The following is a 24,293-nucleotide window of genomic DNA, read 5'->3' on the forward strand; positions in this document are numbered from 1 at the left end:
TTCTTTGTGTTAAATGAGTGATTCCTAAAAGAAATGAACAATTGTTATGCAGGGCTGGGGAAATGTGCTCGTGCGCTCGTCTAGACGAGTGGATTTCGCCATCGGACGAGTGAATTTTGACAACACGCTTGTCCGTCGGACGAGTAAAAAATTCTGACACCGTCTATATGACCTACATCTTAATTATATAACTACAATCTGTGTATCGTTTCTCGCTATTTATGTAGGTCTGACTTTCGTAACGGTTTCTTCGAAATACGACGCAAAAATGATAGGCTTTCGCTTACTGCATCATTCTTGGAAATCCCAGACTTTCGTTTTCAATGCGCATGCGTGTGTACAAAATTGAAACATGGAAAAATCCGAGGTCTCTTGATACCGTAATGAATAATCTAGAGGTATATCTAATAACAAGATGTCGCAGCGAAATCTTCTGCAGTTTTTTTCGACGTCCGACGCAAAAAAAGCCCACACGAAGACAATGGTGCTAAAAATAAAACACCCACTAAACTTGAAAGTAAGTTAAAATACCGACCTTTTAAAATATGTCTTTTTTACAACACTTTCATACAAAATTATTTTGTAATTATGATTTTATGTCGGCTTTCTTGTAAAACCGTCTGCTACTCGTGTTATTCTGAATCGGTAATTTAATCATTCAGATGCACACGAAAAAGAAACGAATGCTACATGTATGACAAATAGAAAACGAGAAAGAGACGATGACGACGCTGATCATGTAAAAATCAAGAACAAAAAGTGTGACGAAACACGTGTTAGAACATTTCAAACATCATGGGTCAAGTTTTATCCAAGGGTTGTCCATGATGAAATCAACGATAACATGTACTGCAAGTGTGAAATCAAACTTATATGTTGACTGTAGATCGAACGGTCGATAGCGCGAAGACTCGTTAAATACGCATGCAATGTCGAAGATGCACAGGAGGTGTAGTGATACTTGGAAAAGCCGGAATGCAACCGCTGAAACACCACGGCCGCTACCAAACTTAATTGTAGACATGACAAAAAAAATTGATGATGCCTCACAGGGAAAAATGAGAAACCTTTTTTAACACCGCCTTATATGTTGGAAAACAGGACACATTCTCTAAGTTTGAACATTTATGCCAGCTGCAAGAAAAAAATGGTGTGGACCTTGGTAATCAGTATAAAAACAGAGACAAATGTAAGGAATTTATAGAAATAATTGCAGATGTTGAGACAAAAAAAGATACAAGATCATTTGAATGGTAGTAGGTTTATGTGTGTTTTGTCTGATGGCTCGACTGATAGTGATGTTATTGAACAAGAGACTGTGTTTGTAAGATATGTCTCTGATGGAATTTTAACCACTGATTTTGTTGATATAGTACCACTTGACAGATTTTGATCCTGATCCTGCCATTGCATATTGGATGATGCAATCCAAAACAAAGAGACATATAGTTAAAAAAAAACCAAGAGCAGGACCAAGTTCAAAATCTGTTAAAAACACTTCTTTGGAGGTGGCAAGTGGAACCAATCTCCAACTCCCACAGTTACCTACTAGGGCTAGTGATGATGATGATGTGGAGAACGAGTAAATTAAAATGAAAATAAATGATAAACATTTTCAGAATTCCATCTTTATTTCTGCATTAACACAATTCTGACAATCAATTAGTTACATCTAAACAGTACATAATAATATAAAGTCACATATACTTATTTATCTGAAAAATATTGCGGGCAAGTGAAAAGGTCTTCAAGACGAGTAGATTTTAATGAAGCACTTGTCGGACGGACGAGTACATTTCAAAGTTTAACCACGGCCCTGTTATGGAATCAAGACAAAGTATGACAAATTCATGGCATCGATGTACGACTGTAAAGATACTTAAACAGCTACAAAAACTGTACGGTTATTCGGTTGGCATTTTACTAACCGTTCCAGCAATAGTAAGGACGGCTTTCCAAGTATGCAGTATGCAGCGTGTGTGAAGTGCGAGGTGCGTGTTTTGGAAGACTGCGATATATGTTCGTGTTGTGTCTTCTTGTATAGTGGAACTGTTGCATTTTTATAGTGCTATATCACTGAAGCATGCCGCCGAAGACAAAACTGTATGTTCAGTATGCTAACTCGATGATGACAATGCGATATGTTTAAGGGGTTTTAGGTTTAAGAATACTACCTGCTGCCCCAAGTGAATGATGTTAAAGACGACTAAATTTAGGATCTTATGTTTTCTTTCCTACTTTTACGTTTTATTTCCTAAAGTCTTAAGTATGACAATATCATCTTCATGGTGATTGCAAGAATTCCACAATATTGTGTGAACCATAGCCGTCATGAACAAGTTGCTGTAACTGGCGTTGCCGGGCCAATGCGTTTCAGAAAGGTCTCCTTGAACCAAAAATAGCATGCTTTAATGCCGAATCTGTCTCTCTGACCGACTGAAGGTCATATCCCTCTAGGTTTTACGGGGATAAATGAATGTCGAAGTGCGAAGAGGTATAATCACTGTCGGCATTTCCACATTCGTCTTTCCTTACCAACACTAGCCCTGCAGGTACCGCTTAAGAAATGTATCTGCTGCCCCTATAACATGAACATAAAAGGAGACTAAATTTATTATCTATTCTTTTCTGTTCCTAACGTCTCCCTTGCCACCACCTCACCTTTGACCATCTGTTGAGCGGTCGAACATGTGAGGAAGGCTTTGGGTTCTGTCCCGTGGTCAGGCAGAGACACGCCATAGTTTATAAAAGTGGTAGTTTCTGCTCCTGCCTCGGGCTCAGCATTAAGGGATTGGGGCGACTGGTTTGCCTATCGGTATAATGTGTATAATATAAGGTGGGATGTGTTGCTTGGTGTCTTCGGTGACATGGTTCAGTGATATAACACTATAAAAAGTCAGCAGTTCCACTATACAAGAATGAAGATATACAAGAAGACACCGCACTTAATTCACGGAACACACTGCATACATGGGAGGCCGTCCTTACATAACAAGCGTGTGAAGTATGAGGTACGTGTTTTTGGAGACTGCAGTATGTTCTGTTGTATCTTCTTGTAAAGTGGACTTGATGCCCTTTTAAGTCATCTGACCCGAAGGATCAGGATGACTTATTGTCATCATGCACCGTCCGTCGTCGTGCACATAGCGTAAAATTTTCATTTAAACGACTTCTTCTCGATTACCGAAAAGCTTTGTTTGTTTGTTTGATTAATTAACGTCCTATTAACAGCTATGGTCATGTAAGGACGGTCTCCTATGTATGTGGTGTGCTGCGTGTATGTTGTGCGAGGTGCGTGTTTTGGGAGACTACGGTATGTTCATGTTGTGTCCTCTTGTATAGTGGAACTGTTGCCCTTTTTATAGTGCTACATAACTGAAGCATGCCACCGATGACACCAAGCAACACACCCCACCCGGTCACATTATACTGACAACGGCCGAACCAGTCGTCCCACTCAATGTATGCTGAGTGCTAAGCATGTTGGGCCTTCAGCATGCTGGGATGAAGGGCTACCAAGTTTGTTCAAATGAATGACCTTGATCTTCATTCAAGGTCACAGGAGTCAGATAGGCTAAAACATTTCTTTGTTTGATTATTCTAACGTCCTATAACAGTCGGGGTCATGTAAGGACGGCCTCCCATGTATGCAATGTGTAGCTTGTGTGAAGTGCTTTGTGCGTGTTTAGGAGACTGCGGTATGTTCGTGGTGTGTTTTCTTGTATAGTGGAACTGTTGTCCTTTTTATTGTGATATATCACTGAAGCATGCCTCCGATGACACCAAGCAACACACCCCACGCGGTCACATTATACTGACAACGGGCGAACCAGTCGCCCCACTCTTTGTTTGCTGAGCGCTAAGTAGGAGCAGAAACTACCACTATTAAACTTTGATGTGCCCAGAGCCTTCCTGTGAGGAAGGCTCTGGTTCTGTCCCCTGGTCTAGACACACCAAAGTCTCCAGGGAGTGGGGCGACTGGTTCACCCGCTGTCAGTATAATGTGACCAGAAACAGTCTGGCGCGAAGGCGAACAGAGTTTATATAAAATGTTGGCTCTGGTCCCCCGGGGCAGGAGGTACGGGGCCTTATAAGGGAAATAGAGGTAAATCCTTTAAAACGCTACTAGTCATAGAGTTCTGCATGGACTATAACCAAATTTGACCAGAAACATCCCCTGGGGAAGGAGAACAGAGTTTGTATAAATTTTCGCTCTGGTCCCCCGTGGGCAGGAAGGCCCCGCCAAAATGGAAATAGAGGTAACTCCTTTAAATCGCTACTATGTAGTCATAGAGTTCTCCATGGATTATAACCCAATTTGGTCCGAAACATCCTCTGAGGAATGGAAACAGAGTTTGAAAAAAATTTGGTACTGACCCCCTGGAGCAGAAGGAGTCGGGCCCAACAGGGAATTTAGAGGCCATCTTTAAATTCCTTCTGAAAAGAAAAAATAATCGTGTATTCAGAACATAAATTGCCATAACAAACCAGTTGAACGATACATGCCCTCTGGGCCTCTTGTTTCAACCAGAACATATCTTCCTATCTACTTTATGTCCCTTCAAAAGCTTTTTTGTATTGCCACTTGGCGAACTACTTTCTGTTTGTTTTTGTTTCGCTCTGTTGTCTCTCTCTAGTCTTTCTGTATTTGTTTTACAGTTCATTTATCACCACCAACTGCTGAAAGGGCGTTAGAATTGTTTTCTCTAGTTTGGCAATCTTCCTGTATGCCTTTGTACCGTCTCTTTTTACAGTCTTTCTGTCTGCTTCGAATTCCTTGTTTGTTAATTTTGCAGGTTGTCGGTCAGCATCATATGTGGCATTCGAACTTGCAAATAGATAATCATGGCTTGTTGTTGATCGTATTGTTTGTTCTTTTCCTGTTGTGCTTCCCTCCACCAACCCTCTTCTTGTTCGATACTAGGCAGGTGTTTGTCCAAAGATTCAAACTTTTCTCTAATGGAGTATTGAAAACAGGATGCGTTAAGTTAACCTCGTGAATTTTTGACATATATTTAATCAGAAGGCGTTATACAAGCCTTACGTGTGATTTCGGTAATTCTTAAAAGTTTTTGTTATGACCGTTTAAAACATTTGGTCTTTTGAAGATAATCTTCTAATAAATATAGAAATATAAATATTATGATGTTTATGATTAAGATGTTTTGTTAATGAAAAGTATATTTCAGAAAGAAATTTACAATAATATCATTTTAGCCAAAAAAAATGAGAAAAGTCTGCAATAAAAACTTGCGTGATCTTTGCTAAACTTTGTATGAATATTGATGCACACGTTAAAAGGTTTCATAATAAAGTATGGCCATATTATATACTTTAAATCATCATGCCATTTTCTCTTCGCGTGTCATGTGTGTACGGACGCGGATACAAACCCGCGAACGCGAATACGCATGGGAATAAGAAGTATGATATGATAAGCTAATATAAGAGTGTCCCGGCCTAAAGGTTCCACAATTTAAGTGTTTTTATTTTTACATTTTATGAACTTTTTTATTCCGATCGTCTCGATTTCAAACTTCAATAAGCTCATTCATTCAGTAGGCTAATTATAATTAGTGACGTCACAATGGTCAGTTACAAGATCAGCCCACTGGTCGATGAGTGTGATCTAAAGCTAGCTAACTTTGGTGGCTCAGCGACCAACTTTCTCAGCGACATTCATATATTAATTTACTATTTAAATATTTAATTAACGATTTCTTCCTTATTTTCCGACCGATTCTTAAATTTCATACACCAAAATCAGAGGCATACTTTATCAGATTATGTATAGATACTATTTTTAAAAATGATGACTTGGGCCGTTTTCGATTATACGGTTTGACTGGTTGGACCTAGTTGTTCGTTTATTAATTTAAGACGGACCTGGTGATTTTATATTGTTTTCAGACGAGCCTTGACAAAGCCCTCGCAGGCCTGTATCAAAAACTGCAGGTCCGTCAGGTTTTATACTTGAAATAATGACTTTAACCAACGGTCGAACCGGTTGTTCCGAATAAACGAAAACGGCCCAGCTGTTTGACGTCAGCCCGAGACATGTGCTGCGTAAACCGACTTATCTACGATTGCGACTGTATTAGTCAGGTTGTGCTACCTTTCGGAACTTTTGTGCTTTGAACCATTAACATTTTAGAAATGTTCCGAATGGTTATCTTGTTTTAGTTGAAAAAGGAGGACACGATATGCGGTGATGTCCTCCAGCGACTTCGAACATGCCCTGTAGGTTTTTGGTGACAGTATTTCGATCGTATCTAGACGCTTTGATGCACACCCTTGGTTTAGTGTGAGTATATGAAATATAAACGGAATATAAGTCAGGACTAATGATTGTCGACATATCACCATGTCCACGTCCGATTTCAAAAGTTTGGTACAGTAAACAGTGGCTAAAAATAGCAATTTTTTATACGTATCTTCTGTTGATGTCTGATGATACCTTCATATTGGTATAAGATGATATGACGTAAACTGAAATTGATCGAATCCTACACGAGCTATTTAACACTTACAATGTACATGTAGTAACTTAGGGAGGACTGATCGATACAGGGTTTGTACAATAGACTCTGTCTACTGCTGTTGAATGTAGGTCGTGTCGTTCTGACTTCTCTTGACATGACCTACATGTGTCACTGTGACCTGTGGTCAGGTCACCTATTTCAGAAACATATAATATATATGTATATATGGTTCTGTCTATTTCTTCTAATATGCTGATATGTGCTTTGTACATTTTGTACTAGCTATAGTACAATAAAGTGTAGCGGAATTGAACTGGGTCGATCATGGGTGACCATGCAAGTAGCTCAGTCTTTAGAGCACTCAGCTCGGCTAGTGTTCGGAGGGTCCCAGGTTCGAATTCCAGTCTTGCCGATACATTTTCTCCTCTCCTTCTACACCGATACATGCATGTATAGATACAAAATACATTTTCATGCATCGATGGCCTTTTAGAAATAACATGTAGTCAAAAATATTAGAGAGTCTATGTATATATTGTTCTGATGTAGTGTGGTTTATTTGTACATGTACATATATTGCATGTACTACATTTGTAATGTATGAGCTTTAAATGGCCAAATGGTAAAAGAGCACATCAAACATCTTGGTTTGTTTCAAGATTTAAAACAGTAAATACATGTAATTAGTTTACAGTACTCCTCTAAATATTCACACAACCTTATATATATAGTAACTGCTTGAATCATGTATTATCTGGAGAATCTATTCCCCGAGGAGTTCCGGATGAAGGCCATGTGCCATAACACAGCCGTGATAAATGCATATCCATTTCGCCATGAAATTTATTTGCTCCGAGACAAATTTGATTCAAATTACAAAATTCATTATGGTATCAGTTTTGATGTTCGAGGTGAAATATTGATTTCATTTTTTTCCGTTGCGGGATAACTGTCACTAATAGGGAGTAAACGTCTGGGGGGAACCAGCTTCGGAGCGAAGCATTTTTGGGACGAAACGTCTTCATTCATTGTAAACACCATTTTGGGGACGAAAAGTCTACTTTGTAAACAATTCAGGTGAAAATTTTCAAACAGAAGATCTTTTGGATAGTGTATATAGTAAGGATATGAAAGCCGTAATATACTACTCCTATTTCAACGTTACAGACACGTTTATTTCAGTAACTTTCATATTCAAAATTTGCTATTTAAAATTCCCAGTAAAATCAAAGTTGTTGAATACACTGCCGCTAGGAGCGCTAGTATCTGCGAGCAATTTCTAAGCCAATCATATTGAGGAAATTGACTGTAAGAGAATTTTGCAACCACGATCACAATGGCGAGGTGACCCTCGCCAAAAATCGATTTAGTGGCAAGTCTAAATGGTTAATAATCATTGTCGGGTATATAGCACTTGTTAATCTGTACAGCATCAGTATCTTGAGTTTAATTGAAGCCCATGAGTCTGGTCGATACATTTTCTCTTCTCCTAATGCTCTTACAAACGTGTGTGTGGCAACCTATTAAAGGGTTGCTTTTGTCTTTGATGGCAAATACTTTAATTTGAGTAAGGAGGAAGGAGTGTATTAAATGGTACCAGACTAATACATTCATGTATACATGTACAGTAGCTGGACTAATACATTCATGTATACATGTACAGTAACTGGACTTATACATTCATGTATACATGTACAGTAGCTTTACTAATACAATTGTATACATGTACAGTCTAGGTTGACTAATACATTCATGTATACATGTACAGTAACTGGACTTATACATTCATGTATACATGTACAGTAACTGGACTTATACAATCATGTATACATGTACAGTAACTGCATGGACTTATACATTCATGTATAAATGTTCACCGAGTTCAGTAGCTAGACTAATACATTCAAGTATACATGTACAGTAGTTGGACTAATACATTCATATATATATATATACAGTAGCTGGATCAACTTTTGTTTGGCGGTTGCATCCAGGTAGTGTAATGGTAGAGCCTCCTAATTTCTCTAGTGTTTGGAGGCCCTGTGTTTGAGCCCAAGTATAATGACTGCTACATTTTATCTTCTCCTGTTACACTTGTACCAGGATTTAATTGACCAAATGGTTTGCAGGTTCCTTATCCCCATGCAGTTTGACATGATAGCTAGGTTAATATAAGAAATTTGAGATGTGTATATCCCTGATATCTATAAATGGGTGTACATTTATATACATGCATGTAATGGTTTTTATAATTATCTCCTCCGGCTAGCTAGACCTACATATATGTCAGTAGTATATTATATGTTTTATGTGATATAACAATTTCATTATACAGTGTATTAAATACAAAAAAGTCCTTTCACAAATTCACACTGGAATATCACATTAAGATTTGGTTCATAACTTACCAGCTCACAATTATAGAAAGTCCCTTCTTCCCCAGGCGAAATGGCTAGTGTGATAAATATAATTTATGAAGATAAATGTATCTATATGTATATAACAGAAGCTTATTTTCCATTTTGAAACTAATTAAACAACTTTAGAAACATAAATTAATATTTCAGGCTAGGATGGTTTGCTCCAAGTAATTGGATATCATGGAAACCAACTTCAATGGCGCAGATTGCTCAAGCAGAAAATAAACTTTTGCAGTGTAAGTATACTTTTGATTAGTCCGCTAAACCTGCCTATATATATATATATATATATATTATACAATTATCGACCTATTTTCAGGTGGATGCGGTGAGTTATCAACCCGAGTAAGTGATATATCCCGACACCGTAGGTTACTTATATGACATTTACAGGATATTAAACCGGTTCTTAAAAAAGACTTAACTACAATAAACAGGATGATATTTGCAAATGTTCCTTTTACAAAACTTGCTGCCTTCCGCCAAATATGTTGCCGACTATTTATAATGACGTCACAATAGATTAATCCGACGTCTTTGAATAAGGAAACTCCCGTAACGCTATATTTGGGTACAACTCGACGTCAAAAGTGGTTATGACGTCACATCTAAAGGGAGTTCCCCTCGATCTATTTTTGACACAGGTTACTGGACTCACGAGAGGTATCTGGACTGAGTCCAGTAACCTCGCGTGCCTTTTGCCGCCGATTTCGGGGTTGATAGCGCAGTTGATGAATACTTCTGAGAAACGTATCGGCCAATCAAAATACAGCAAAAACACCAGTCATATAATAAATATATATATATATATGGCTTTTGTTGTACTTAATGTATATATATATATAAGGCAAAAGAAAAAAAAAAGAGAAAAAACTAGATGTAATGATAAATTAAGGCACCTCAGCAGACTAACTATTGATACACAGGTATTCAATATGAAAGAAAAACAAACAGAAATTTTCAATTGTATGTTATATGAATTATTATTGCTTACCTCATTTAGGAATAGTATTAATATTAGTGACTTATCCACAAGATTTCCGGCAAGATGATTTTTGTCTGCTGTCCTAGAGAAACATTTATTATGAGCTAGTTACCTGGTAATCTGGAATTAATGAAATAATTATGTGTATTTTGGGACCCACCTCGATATTTAAATAGAAGAGCTCTACATTAATTTTAAAAATGAAAGAATGTGATTTTTTTTTTCACAGGTGTAAAGCATGCCATCAACAGGCGGTTTGTCATTTTACCCCGGACTCAGCATAGGATATGGACTATTTCTGTTAATGAGGATGCTGGGAAAACAGAGAAGACCAGCGTTACTCCCATAGTCCTGGTTCATGGATTTGGTGGCGGCATAGGCCTCTGGTCACAAAACTTAAACTCTTTAGCAAAGAATGCACCAGTGTATGCTTTTGATGTGTTAGGTTTTGGTCAAAGTGCCAGACCAACCTTCAGCAAAAATGCAGCCATGGCAGAGATGCAATTTGTAGATTCTATGGAAGAATGGCGAAAAGAAATGAAACTGGACAGCTTCATACTACTTGGACATAGTTTTGGTGGTTATCTAGCTTCTTCTTTTGCCATCAAATACCCAGAATGTGTTAAACACTTGGTGCTTGTAGATCCATGGGGCTTTCCAGAACAACCTCCCGAGCATCAGAGACGGAAACTGCCTTTCTGGATAAAGGCTTCTATAGCAATAATGTCGCCTTTTAATCCACTAGCTGCCATACGTGTAGCTGGGCCAATGGGTGAGTGACGATGCATACAGATCTACATAAATGTTGTAAAATGATACTATTCTTCGCTATAAAACTAAAAATAAACACTTGTGACTATCTGGAAACCTCATATTTAGTTTATTTTTTTAGCCCACCATCATCAACAGTAATCACCTAAATAACAAAAATATTTTAAAAATGGTTTATGTCATAGTAATGTTGCTAAATAGTTACATCCCTTTACACAGATCAGTTTCTATGAAAATCCTCAAAGACAAGTACCTTAGCAGGATAAGGTTTTTCATTGATGTGAATTGATCATCTCTTTTACAAATTTAAAGGAAGACAAATTTTAAGTACACGGTACCATGTACATGTATATCAATCAATTTTGAACAAATTTGAACCAATACTTTTCTTATAATTAAAGGCTACATTGATTAATTAACAATTTTGGGGTTATAAATGTTTTAAAATATTGTTACCAGATAGATATGGGTCAATCAACCTGGGAATGTTACGTCAAGTTTGGCATAGTTTATCCACAATACTCCAGGATTTATTATTACTGATGTTGTCCACCCTTGGACTATCTCATATATTAAAAATGAAGGCTACAGAAAATACAGATCTATATTTTTATAAAATTCAATTTTGCTTGTATATAATGATTATTTTCATTGGTTTGAAAATTTACTTTATTAACCAATTGAGGAAGAAATGGCCTCTCCATTTTTTATGCCACTTCTAATTGACTGAGATAAACAGATAACGGGCCAGCGTAATGATTTCAGAGACAAAAGAGTTCCTAAATGAATTTTGAATATTGAAGAGACCACATCTAGTAAATTGAATTATAAGGATTAATTTGAATAGATTTATTATGTTATGGAGATCTATATGACACAGAAATCTGAGTGTACTTTCATCATAACTGCTTCACGGTTTATTTAGAGTATTCTCTTGTTATATCTCCATAACATAAAAAATCTATTCAAGTTAATCCTTAAATAACAGTACACTGTGGTTGACGTTGTTGCTTTGAAGTCGTGCATTACTGTCTTTAATCTTGAAGGGAAATCTCTGCAAGCCTGTGATGTAGTCAGTTTTTTCTCCTGAATTGCCTCCAGATTTATATATGAGATATTTCAGGCCAGGGTGGATATTATGTCAGTGATAGTAACCCCTGGCTTATCGAGAATTGGTGTAATTATAGACAGAAGGATTGATCGTTTTTGACAGATTACATGCTTAGTCATACCATGCATTCATGATTTGCTAGTGGGCATGCTCACACTGCCTGAAAAAGGTATCAATTAACACTTAAAAGTTTGTATACTTTACAATGACTGTTATTATGTGTTTCAGGTAAAAGTCTAGTTAGGAACTTTCGACCTGATTTGAAATTGCGATTTTCAGATGAAGATGAAGATGAAACAATATTTGATTACATTTACCATTGTAATGCACAAACACCAAGGTAAGTAACAGTAGTAAATTTGTAACCTGTTAATTTGACATACAGGTTTTTATCCTGGAAAAACATGATAGAATGTTTTCATATTTTTGTTGTGAATTAATTTAATTCAAGGTACCGAGTGAAATTGATGCCTCAAAATGGATGGGGGGCACCTACTGGGTCGAATACAGTAATATTGCATATAAGTGTATGTATTAGGGCTAACATAACATGTTACCATTGATTCATCAATTATTGTGCAGTAATACCTAATTATGTTATATACACACTATCATGGTGACATCCCTCGGCTGATGCACTACATCTTAAGTTTTTTCCAATAAGCAAAATTCACACTCACATTGAGTATTGGGCTTGTCAGCATTTATCTGCATGGATTTATGCCTTTCTAACATAACTCATTTGAGTAATAGATATTTAAGCAATACTGAATATGGAACAGGAGTAATTGTTTTGTGTTCACAAGTTTTGCGTGTAATTATATTGTAAAAGTTACAAACATATTAAAATAATATCGCATATAATCAGGTCGACTGAATTACCATATATGGAACAGACAAAATTCCTGTGAGAGTTATTCCCCTTGTAGTCATTCATGCACGTGATTTGTACGGATATTGGTCAATGGAAAGTGTGATTTATGAATGGGATTCATTTACTACACATAGCAACGCGTAGTATTTTCAGGGGACACTGTCTTTAATTTCCCCTGCGAACCACAATTTTGATGATTTAATTTTTAAATGAAATCCATCGTGTGTATTAATCAAATATAAACATTTCCACTGCACGCCGATTTCGGGAAATTCAGCGTTATTTAACAATAATGATTTACTGACAGTAAATCTACTGCTTTATATTACTGCTAATGCAAACAATCAGTACATTATCAGACTTTCATTTTATCTACAAACAAACTCCATTTAAGCATTGAAGTCACTATTTTTAATTTCATCGGGGTATGAAAGAAATTTTGTTTGCAAACTGTGTGAATCCGCATAGCGGATTCTCACAAAAGTCTGCAAACAAAATTTATTTCATAACCCGATGAAATTAAAAAATAGTGACTTCATTGCTTATAATTAATTTTCCAGGCTACTTTATAAAATGAAATACATTTACATTAATTTTTTCCAAGGGATTATTTTTTCCAAATCAATACGCAATGTCAATGTTTCTATTGTGACGTCACGATAATGTCCGGATTTCCGCGCCATTCTCAGATATTTTTTTTCATCATGGTATGACAAAAATGAATAGGTCAATCAGAAAGCCAGTAACAAAGACAAAATTAATTACAAACAAATGTTGAAGTAATATACAAAATACATAACAAAATGTATTTGTCACAAATTATTTTGGATTTTCTGTTCGTTTACTTTTATGGTATTTTGTTTCATTTTTTACGATAAATTCACCACATGTCGTTTTTCAGAAATATGACGTTTTCAAAAAGATATTTGAATTAAGAGTTTGTGATAATTAGAAACATACATATGTATATTAGAGAGGCAGATGTACCTTTGTATGTGCATACTAGCTGTACGTTACAAAAGTTACTCTAATTTTCAGATGGTTTCAGTACGAGTTTGGAAAGAAAGTAAAAAATATTTTAACTACATTACTAATAAAACAAAATGCACTTCTGGTTATCATTATCTCTACATGTACATAACCTATATACAAAATATTAAATTGTAAAAAAAAATTGTTCATTAAATATATATTAAAAATTTATCTACAACACTTTACGGATCTGGTCGACTGTTACATGTTGTTGTAATAGGGTCTACTTCAGGGTTCTGTGTATATAGGTTATATAATTAGACTATACGCAGAAAGGTTCCAATGAGCAGAATTTATTACTCTCTAAAATACCCGTTTCATAGATGAAGGGGTTTATGAAGATGTCTTGACTACCAAGAACATCAGTACGTCGTGTACGACTTGTGCATAAGACGATAGTAATCGAGCAGATCGATCTAAGACGTGCTCTAGATTTATATATTTATCTTTTGACGACATATTTTCATGTAACACATAACCATAAAAATTACTGCAATTCTCCGTGCATTTAGAACGTCACATGGTAGAATATGGTTTTAAAGAAAGAGATTGAATAACTTTCTCGAGCCATATAAAATATATGATGAGAAACTTAAAAATGCAAGAAAAGAAGGCTTAGAGAGAAATTTTAAATGATTTGAGAGATTTTGTTATGTATTATGTATATTACTAAATATTTGGGCATTTCGATATAATGCATATTAAAGTGAATAGTCGGGCAAAGAAAACCAGTCTAAATGCGTTCATTGGCCGTCCAAAAGTTCTCCCATATTAATTCGACAGTCAAGTTCTGCTTAGTTTCACAGTTCTTACTATTAAAGTAAAGAAAATTTGAAAGCATTGAAAGCGAGGCTGTGTGGAAATGTAACCACGGACATAGTGAGCCGGGAGGACGTTTTAGAATTCCCATACTTTAAATTATTTTCTTCGTACGCAGACAGATTTTGACGAGATATTTTATTTTTCCATTTCATAAGAAATTATACTGGATACATTCACACCATTTTTACCGACTTCAGCCATCCTTGCCCGACTTTTCACTTGAAGTACATGCAGTAGTCGAAGAGATACATGAAATATAATAGATTAATTATTTTTATTCAAGGTTAAAATTGAAAAAATAAACACGTATTGATTGTTTTGTTGGCTGTATTATATAAAGGTTATTATATAAATATATGTTGATTTAAAGGGACAATTCACGCAGGCTAATTCTTTTACATAACCAAGAAGCAAAATATGGCATACATGTATTGTTCTACATTTCTTATGGAACATATAACATAAAATATTGACAAATTCCACATCATAGTAGACATAGTTTAGTATTTTAATTGATACTGTTGTAATTACAAATCGTTGATCAATACGATTAAGCAGGTACAATTTGTACGCTGTACCCATATCCAAGCCAAAGTCATGCACGTTAAACAAATGAACTACATAACCACTGTGGAGGTGATAAAATGTTTTTTTATGCAAGACAATTCACCTAATAAGGTAAACACACTACTGTCAGAGCAATTTGAGCAGTTCTAGACAAAAGTAGTATTACTCTACGAGCAAGGGACAGGGTGCGGCATACAAGATGTTCGACCACAATGTGTAATTGCGGCCAGCGAGCGAGTTTGAACATTTCACATGCATTTCACTACCATGGGCTTTTCTGGCATATCACAGTAAATCCGACTGATCTAATTTCAATTAGAATTGGTTTTTTTCCGATATATGTTCAAATTTTAATGTTCTCTTAGACTGAATCGTCCCTTTAAAATCACTATTGTTTTCCCAAAAATTGGCGTGCGGTGAAAATGTTTATAATTTATTAATACACACGATGGATTTCATTTACAAATTATATCACCAGAATTGTGGTTCGCAGGGGAAATTAAAGACAGTGCCCCCTGAAAATACTATGGGTTGCTATGCGTAGTAAATGAATTGAATTCCATTCATAAATCACACTTTCCATTGACAATTTGCTTACGAATCACGTGCATGACTACAAGGGGAATAACTCGCATAGGAATTTTGTCTGTTCCATATATGGTAATTCAGTCGACCAGATAATTATACATATGCATTACTAATAACTAATAAAAAAAAACCATAAAGCTGATATTGATTTAACACAGTGGAGAGACAGCCTTTAAGACAATGACAAAAGGGATAGGTTGGGCTAAGAGGCCAATGATACATAGAGTAACCAACATACCAGACCATGTACCTATAACCATGATCTACGGAGCCAAGTCATGGATGGATAGCAACACCGGTAACCTCGTCAAGTACTTGAGGAACACAAGCTATGTAGACGTACAGGTAAGTTAACTATTATTTATCTTCTTTTTATCCTTTATCAATATGCTTATATGTAGTGCTTTTAATGTGTTTTAGAAGTTGCTTATGTATGGATTTTTATAGTGGAACACACTAATTTAGTAATTAAAATTGTATGTTGCTTGATTTCATATGAAATATTCCCATGTATATGCATTCATTGATCTTTCTCTCAGTTGAATTGAATGGATGTACTAGCTGTCAATTAACATTAGAAAATCATTGTTTAGAGTTGTTTCAATAATTCTATTTTCCAGTACAAAATGGATTATATGTTAAGTTACAGGGTGCAGGATTTATAATAAATATATTGAATCACTGCCTCCGCTAGGGATCAAACTCGGGACCTCTGGAATACTAGTCTGACGCTCAAACGATAGAGCTAAAGATAATTAATTTCTCTCTAACCAAGTGGTACATGTATATTGACCAAGGTTACGATTATATAATCATACCTGCATAAAAAAAGACTTTCACTGTGTCTACGGTACATTTGTTACCATTAAGACCTATTGTTTTACAGGTAGTGAAGGGGGCAGGCCACCATGTCTATGCCGACCAGCCTGCACCATTCAACACTCTGGTAGCACAGATCTGTGATATGGTAGACCGTGGAATCTTACCTGTAAAATCTAACAGTCCAAAACACAAGTCTAGAGGAACAGGATGGACAACCAGTGAAAATTCTACAAATATAGACACTGTAAAACCAGATACAGTACCAAGCTCTTTATAGGTACATTTAAACATTGTACTTGCTAGTAATTTTAATTGTCAGAAATCTTGTACAATGCTCAGATCAGTTTACACATTGTGTATTTAATATGCTCATTCTCTTTAAGACCCTGAATAATTAATATACAGTGGTGAATCATCTGGGGGATTAACTATCATTGTGATGAAACCTTCAATTTAATTAATTTGATTAGATTTTAACTGGTATACAGAACTACCTATTACAAGGGCAAACAACTCTGTATGCATTACATATGTAATAGGAGTGTAGTCACGTTCGTCTGTCACTACGAATACTAGTGTCACTACTATGTGTAATGTTACGTTGTACCCAGGTTCAATGTCGTTCAACCCGGGGTTCCGTAGAGATATAGCGTGGTCAGAGAGTAAACAACACAGAACTGTGGTACAGGGTATTTTATTGCACCCGCAGATGCTTAAATATCAACAATCAACATGAGTGTAAAGTTTACAACAAAGAGAGTGAGCCTACCAGCAGGTCAGTGCTAATGCAGACTGAAGTTACACGGACTACAGCGGGTTTATATAGCGATTACACAATGGGACAAATTTAGCCAATAAGATACCTTGTTACAAATTGAATGAAAGTAAAGGAAGTAACCAAATTGAGATACCCGGATGACAACAGGAAACCAGCGGCAATAAACAATACGGAAATATAACACCAGCAATTAGGCATTACAAAACAGATGACATAATATTATTTATATTAAACAAAACCACTTTCACACACGACCGGCCGGTCATACAATTTACAAATATCAATCCTTTCACACATAAAGAGTTGTTAACTATAGTGCTAGTAGATTTAATAGTTTTGGACATATTCTAAATTAATCTCAGCTTTATGTGATAGATGCATGTCTTCTTGTTTAGCCCAATTTCTGCTAGTCATGTATAATAGTGATATTGAATTTAGTTACATTCTTTACTTGTGTAACTAGGCATATACAAATGGTTACCATAGCTTAAACAGATTTTACAACAGATAAATATTACAATTGTATCAGAGGTATATCGAATATATATACCCAGTGCTCAAAAATGTAAAGAAACAATGCATGTTGAGCCTGAAATTGTTATAAAGGGAATTTAGTTAGACCCTTTCTTCTAATCGAACACAAAAGTCTAACATATTCTTTCAATATCCGTATACAATGTACCTGGGTATGTTTGTCTGTGCCACCGTTACTATGGATTATCTCCCCTTCTACATATTGGTGCAAGGAGAGGTAAATAGTTTGTTGATAGATTCTTATGTACCAGTAAAGTTTCATATTACCTTAAATATCTTTCCACATAAAGTCTCTGATGATGGCTATAAAAATGCATATAGTATTTTGAACAAACCTAATCTCTTTCCTTTGAAGTTGTTTATATTTAAAGACTTAATTGTAAATGATAAAACAAAATTATATATGTATATGTATATATATGATTTTAACTCAGGGTACTGCACTGATATACATGTATATATGGTGAGATGAAATATGTGTAATTGATGCATTATTAACAATAATCAAGTTACATTATTAAAACTTGTTTTTAACTTGCTAAGTGTTGGATTTTGTTTGATCCTTGGAATCAGATTAAGTTCTTGATATGATGGTTTAATGACATGAAAAAATTAAGACAGTCATGCCTGGAATTTTGTTCCTGAGTCTCCATAAAAGATGATTATCTTTCATCAAAGACAAAGTATTGTCTGTTCTTTACAATTACATTTGGTATCTGTTGTCCTCTTTTTAGTAAGTCACCTGGTTGACTTAATCTTAGGTCTCATTATTAGACCAGTATAAGTGGTACAAAATCGACCAGATTGTTCACTCGATACCCATCTGAATTACAACCATATTTAATGGAACAAAGTTTGATACTAAAATACTTGAAAATCAAGAGACTATAAACCAAAGGCCCATAACATTCTGAGATAAAAAGCTTTCAAGTTTGTTCACAGAAGAACCTTGATCTCCATAAAAGGTTACAGTATTATAAGTATACCAAGAGTATTTAACCGTTAAATGAATGACCTAGCTGGAGTCTGTCTTTTTCTCAATAGAATAATAATCATAGAACAAAGATTAAAGCATAAATTGGAAGTACATGTAGTACATGTATTACATGTATGATCAATAGTTTATCATGTAAGGATTTTTCTTTTAAAATGGCAATTATTATAAATCAAGTTAAAGTTGTATTGGCCACTTCTTGATTATTGTTATAACCATGTATTTACAGCCATCCGTGCAATGTATCGTTTAGAGAATATTATTCCAACTTGCTGATTTACATACAACTATAAAGAAAATAAAAAAGATTTTTTTGTAATTAGAATTACAAGATAAGACACACACAATTATTTTTAAATCAATGATTTAATTATAACAGTTCTGTCTATAAATTGAATAAAATGAAAAATATCACGATATACGACAATAGAATAAACTTTCTAAACTTACTAAATTAATTGTGCTCAATAAATAACCAGATTGTATTTCAAATATTGTTCATCACATGTTCAACAAAACAAGTTACTAAAGAGAAGTACAATTTCTAAAACCATGAACAGTAGTCTATAACAACAGTTGGTGACTGTTGACACCAACGAGAACTCAACTATTGCCTACCAAGGGAAACAACTCTCAAGAAGACATCCTCACATCCTTTAGGTTCATTTTAATTAATTTGCATTTCAAAAATAAAATATGATGATTTCTTCTAAGTTTGCTTTACTTTTGGTGATAAACATATGATAACTATTGACAAAACATTTAAAAACTTTAATAATATTTAGGAGATTTTGTTTTCATAATAAACATATATGCAATGTTAAAACAACATACTAGATATATGTCAATAAATTAGTAAACCCTTGAATATGGCACATCAGATCTGTGTAGAGTTGAAAAAAACTTGGTCATAAATTGTGGGAAAAATGTCAGGCAAAATGAATTTACATTCATATATATGTAGGTAGACAAAAACTCCACTTTTCTAATATTATGAACCTAATAATTAGAACCCAATATTTAATTTTCACAATTATTATTCAACAGAAAATGAATGCCTCATTTCATACATGAAAAAATAGCAAATATTTAACTATATATTATGATCAACCTGTAAACTTGTACATTTTATTAATAAATGATTAAAGATTGAGATAAAATTAAAAATACATTAATAACAAAATAATTCACTCAAATTGTGCAAAAATATTGGCCAAGTCATCTAGAGTTGTTTGTGTGTGAGTATTGGTCAAAGCAAATAGGCCTGGTAGTGGAGTTTGTGTCTGAGTATCGGTGAGACAAGCAGAGTCTAACTGAGGCGTTTGGGTAGCCTCATTCAGGTTTGGTATTCCAGTAGCAGTCTGTGTACCAGCGGAGGACTGAGAATATTGACTGCCAATCGACAGTGGATCATCTACTTGTTGGAAATCAAACATAGTCTGTGTCTGTATATCTGTAAAGGTAAAGTTGTCAAGGTCAAGGTCGTCTGTGGTTTGAGTCTCCATATTATTCATCAACAAATCAAATACATCAAAATCATTAATGGTCTGAGTATGCATGTCCATTAATGTGTCTGGGGCAGCAGTATTGGTTTGTGTTGACTGTAGCAATGAGTCGAGATCTGATGCAGGGCTCAATGTCTGAACTTGAGAGTCAGTCAGTGAAACAAAATCACTTATGTTCTGCTGAAGGTCAGAAGTCACTGTACCAACATCTAGACCCCTATTAGACTGTCCAAGGTCAGAGGTAATTGAACTGACGTTGTTACCCCTACTGGTCTGTCCACACAGTACACTCTCTGTGATGTTATACTCAGTAGAAGGAGATGATGTTTGATTGTCCATCACTTGGGTTGATGCCTCGACAAAATTATTGAAATTAGATGATGGAAGATGCTTTGTTTTGATGAAGTTACTATAGGAAGAAGACTGCATCTCATCTGCATCTGTTCCAACAGAAATATCTCTGTAGGTGGAAATCAGAATGTTCTGTAATTCATCCCCAATGTCTAGATCGGTGGATGTTCCTTGACTGATGTTACTGGCTGTACTCCACAGATTTCTGGGACTTTCTGATGCAGTTACCACATTACCAGGAAGATGCACAGTAGCTACAGAACAGCTAGTTCCCATAGAAACAGCTTTCCTGTGCTGTTTACTTACAGCTTGAGATTGTCTGTCTGTACTCATAGAGGGGTTGGAGGATATAAACTGATTTCTGTTCACAGAAGCATTGCTGTTTTGACCCATTGTAATTTCAGGTCGAGTTGAGGAGTACTGTAGAACATCGTGCGGGATGTCCTGAAGAGGTGTGGATAGAGTTTGACATATATTATCTACCATCCTGTTTGTTTGTGCACATGTGTTCATCATACTGATGTTCTCGACCTGACATGTTGAATCACTTGTCATGGTTACGTAAGCTTTAGGCCTGGTTAGCAATGTCTGAGATGTCGAGTCTATTCGTAATGGTGCTGCAATAAGTGGCCCTTTACGACGTCGCCGTTTCCTGGTCTGGTCGTTAACTGTCTGTGTTTCACTGGAACACACACTGCCTTTACCAAGAGCCCTCCTGACCTTTGTCCTTGGGGTCATCTGTGTCCCGACTGACAACTTATGGATAGGGATATTTGCAGTTGCCATGGCTGCCTGTAATATAAGATCGCCTGATGTCTGTGTTTGTGCAGCATTACGTTGTTGATTGGTCATCTTTCGGAGTGGAATCGTAACATGAGTCTGTATGCCCGTCTCCATCACAATAGCTGGAGTCTGTGTGTTAGCTATCTGGGTCTGACAAATGCTTGTATTCATATCAATTTTGTTAGTCTGCACATCACAAGTATTAACACTGCTTTCTCCTGAATTGCCGTTGGAATCAGCGTTTGGTTTTTCCTTAATTTTCTTTTGGTTAACCTCAACATTATTCTGAGTCACTGTGACTGTTGTAAGTGGGATCAAGTTTATATTCGGAGTGGGCTTGCACAGAATGGGTTTGTGGTGTGTAACTTTGAAGGATGGTTTTGTAGGAAGACTTGGTGGTGTCGGTTGAATGTTGACAAGGATTACTTTAGGGGGAGGCTGTCCTGCAAATGGACTTGTGTTAGGTATCTTATTCTCCACCTGTCGTTTTTTTGCCTTCTTTGTTTTCCTGTTAAAAATTAATATCAATGAGAACATGTCTTAATTTTCGTCAGCCAAACAATTTATCAAATTATAATTTTGTTGATTTAATTAATCCTAAATAAGCTTAGGGATTCATGTTATCCCAAATGTGGATTATTCTATTAAAAAGCACTCTATCCATAAGGACTTAATGAAATGTACTACTATTTTGAACAATGATATTTAAGTTAGAAATACAATAAATGTATTTTATTAATTAGTAATCACTGTATATCAAGTTTAACTAAAAACAATAGCAACATGTATATGACGCTAACACATTGGGTAGGCATTGCAAGAAGAAAACGGTTAAGCAATCACTTACTGTGCAATTAACTGGTCCTCTCTTGCCTTTATTATCTCTGCTGGGATGTCATGTGACTTGCGTTGACAGTGTGTGAGCATTGCCTCACGTGTCGTATAAGGACATTGACATGTCCCACACTTGTACACAATGCCACATCTACTCTCATGACGTTCTTTATCTCTGCTCAAACCAAACGCAGCATCACATTTTCCGCATTTATACTTTTTCTCTGCATGGACCTTATTGTAGTGCTGCAAAAACAGGGGAGATAATGAATAATGGAAAGTATTTGTCAGGTAAAATATATATCCCCCATAAAAGGCCTCTGCGCCTTATACACAGGTGTGGCTTATTGTCCGGAAAATACGGTAGTATGTTCCATGTTATAGAAATAAATGCTTTAGAACTCTATATCTATCCCATTTTGATATCTGCACTTCTCTTTATTATATAGTGCACACAATGTCATGTAATTTAATAGGGTAACACAAATAGTATATGTTTAAAATTGTACATTTTTCACATGCAATCTCATTCTACAATCATATGGTAAATAATGTACATAGTTTTTAAAGTGAAATCTGTTTGATGAAATTAAAAACAACAAACAAAATGTATATATAATAAATGAGATAAATGATATATGTATATATATATTCTAAATAACTATTGAAATTACTTCTTTGCAGAGTTATCTGCTTTTGAAGATAGCCATCAATTGTAATGTCATTATTTTGTGAGCAAAACTCACTCTACAAAATATTATATTATGCCCATATTCAGATGTATAAGTACAAAGGCAAATATGCAAATATCAAATTTGAACGTACAAGCTAACAAAAACAGCAGATTACCTGTTTGAGCAGCTTCATGGATTTGAAGTGTCTTGGTGAGGAAATGTTATATGGACATGAAGTTAGAGGACAATGAAACTCAGTAGGAAAGTCAGCATTGTGGTTTCCATTGTTAAAGGTACTGCTTTCCTGTAAAATAGAAACATGAAGACTTATGGCACATGTGATCACATACCAATGACTGGTGCCATGGGGATGTCAATGTTCAGTATGAACAGGAAACTTGTGTATTAGCTCATAGGTTGGGTACAACCCTGCATATGGTCGGTCACCTATCAATATGGGTAACAGTCTACTGCAACATTGTTAAAGGTATAGCATGAGGAGACAAATTTGATCATTAGCTCGTGTCTAACGTCGGTATTTCCCATTAGAAATAATTTCTCAATTCCAACGTCTAATATTATTGGATTAGGTAACAGTCCTGCAGTTGAGGAACAGTTACCATTTTGATTATTAAATCATGAAGGACAATTACCCATATGCATATAAACATGTAGGTAATGGCCTGGACACCATTAAGGCCCCTAAAAAATATAAATATTGCTATTAAAGTTATTGTATATATAGTTGTTACAATTCACTTAATTTTGATAGTTTACCCTTTATTTAATAAACATGTTTAAAACAACTTTATCCGTTTTCATTTCACATAATCCTGCATTTGCGTAACAAAATTATCCCTCATATACAGGACTGTTACTCAAATGCAGGACTATCCTGCTGTATGGGACCAGAGGGTCCCCAACCTGTTATAAATATCTTGTTTCAACACATGAATTTAGATTTTAACCTGCTCTATCCCGTGTGTTTTCCTGACATGCATACGCAGACAGCTCGTAGTGGGGAGAATCTGACCACAATTTTGTATAGGGCATGGGACATTACACTGGACACCCTCAAATGCATTTTCGGGAGGGCATACGATCCACACGCCCCTATTCTCATCAAGCGTAACTGAATATTCGGTCTGTTCATCTTTACTAGCTGTCTCGTTCGCCATCCTGACGATGGCTTCCTGACGATTATTGTGCCATCACATATACATCCCGTGACATGTGAAATAAAAGCAATACTGTTTTTGCACAATTCCAGTCGGCAAATTCCACAGTATTGAGTGTTGTCTCTTTGAAAAAGACCGACAGGTATTTTTTTGTTTACGATAAAAATGTAACTTCTCACCGGAGAGTT

The 24,293-nt window shown here is 35.7% G+C and overlaps 2 protein-coding genes across 2 annotated transcripts; one reads left to right on the plus strand and one right to left on the minus strand.

Annotated features, from left to right (window-relative positions):
- The first annotated feature begins 6,149 nt into the window (after positions 1–6,149).
- LOC138315829 ((Lyso)-N-acylphosphatidylethanolamine lipase-like) lies at positions 6,150–18,324 on the plus strand. The gene is made up of 6 exons (XM_069257121.1): positions 6,150–6,304; positions 9,050–9,138; positions 10,117–10,659; positions 11,998–12,109; positions 15,811–15,997; positions 16,539–18,324. The coding sequence occupies exons 1-6, from the start codon at positions 6,234–6,236 to the stop codon at positions 16,749–16,751; spliced, it is 1,215 nt and encodes a 404-aa protein (XP_069113222.1). The 5' UTR covers positions 6,150–6,233; the 3' UTR covers positions 16,752–18,324.
- On the minus strand, positions 17,153–24,278 carry LOC138315828 (ATM interactor-like). The gene is made up of 4 exons (XM_069257120.1): positions 23,896–24,278; positions 23,103–23,231; positions 22,267–22,499; positions 17,153–21,927 (listed from the first exon to the last, which is right to left on the minus strand). The coding sequence occupies exons 1-4, from the start codon at positions 24,103–24,105 to the stop codon at positions 19,968–19,970; spliced, it is 2,532 nt and encodes an 843-aa protein (XP_069113221.1). The 5' UTR covers positions 24,106–24,278; the 3' UTR covers positions 17,153–19,967.
- Between the last annotated feature and the right edge of the window lie 15 nt (positions 24,279–24,293).

Source organism: Argopecten irradians, chromosome 2 (genome assembly GCF_041381155.1).
Source record: "Argopecten irradians isolate NY chromosome 2, Ai_NY, whole genome shotgun sequence".
In the NCBI taxonomy this organism is placed as follows: domain Eukaryota; kingdom Metazoa; phylum Mollusca; class Bivalvia; order Pectinida; family Pectinidae; genus Argopecten; species Argopecten irradians.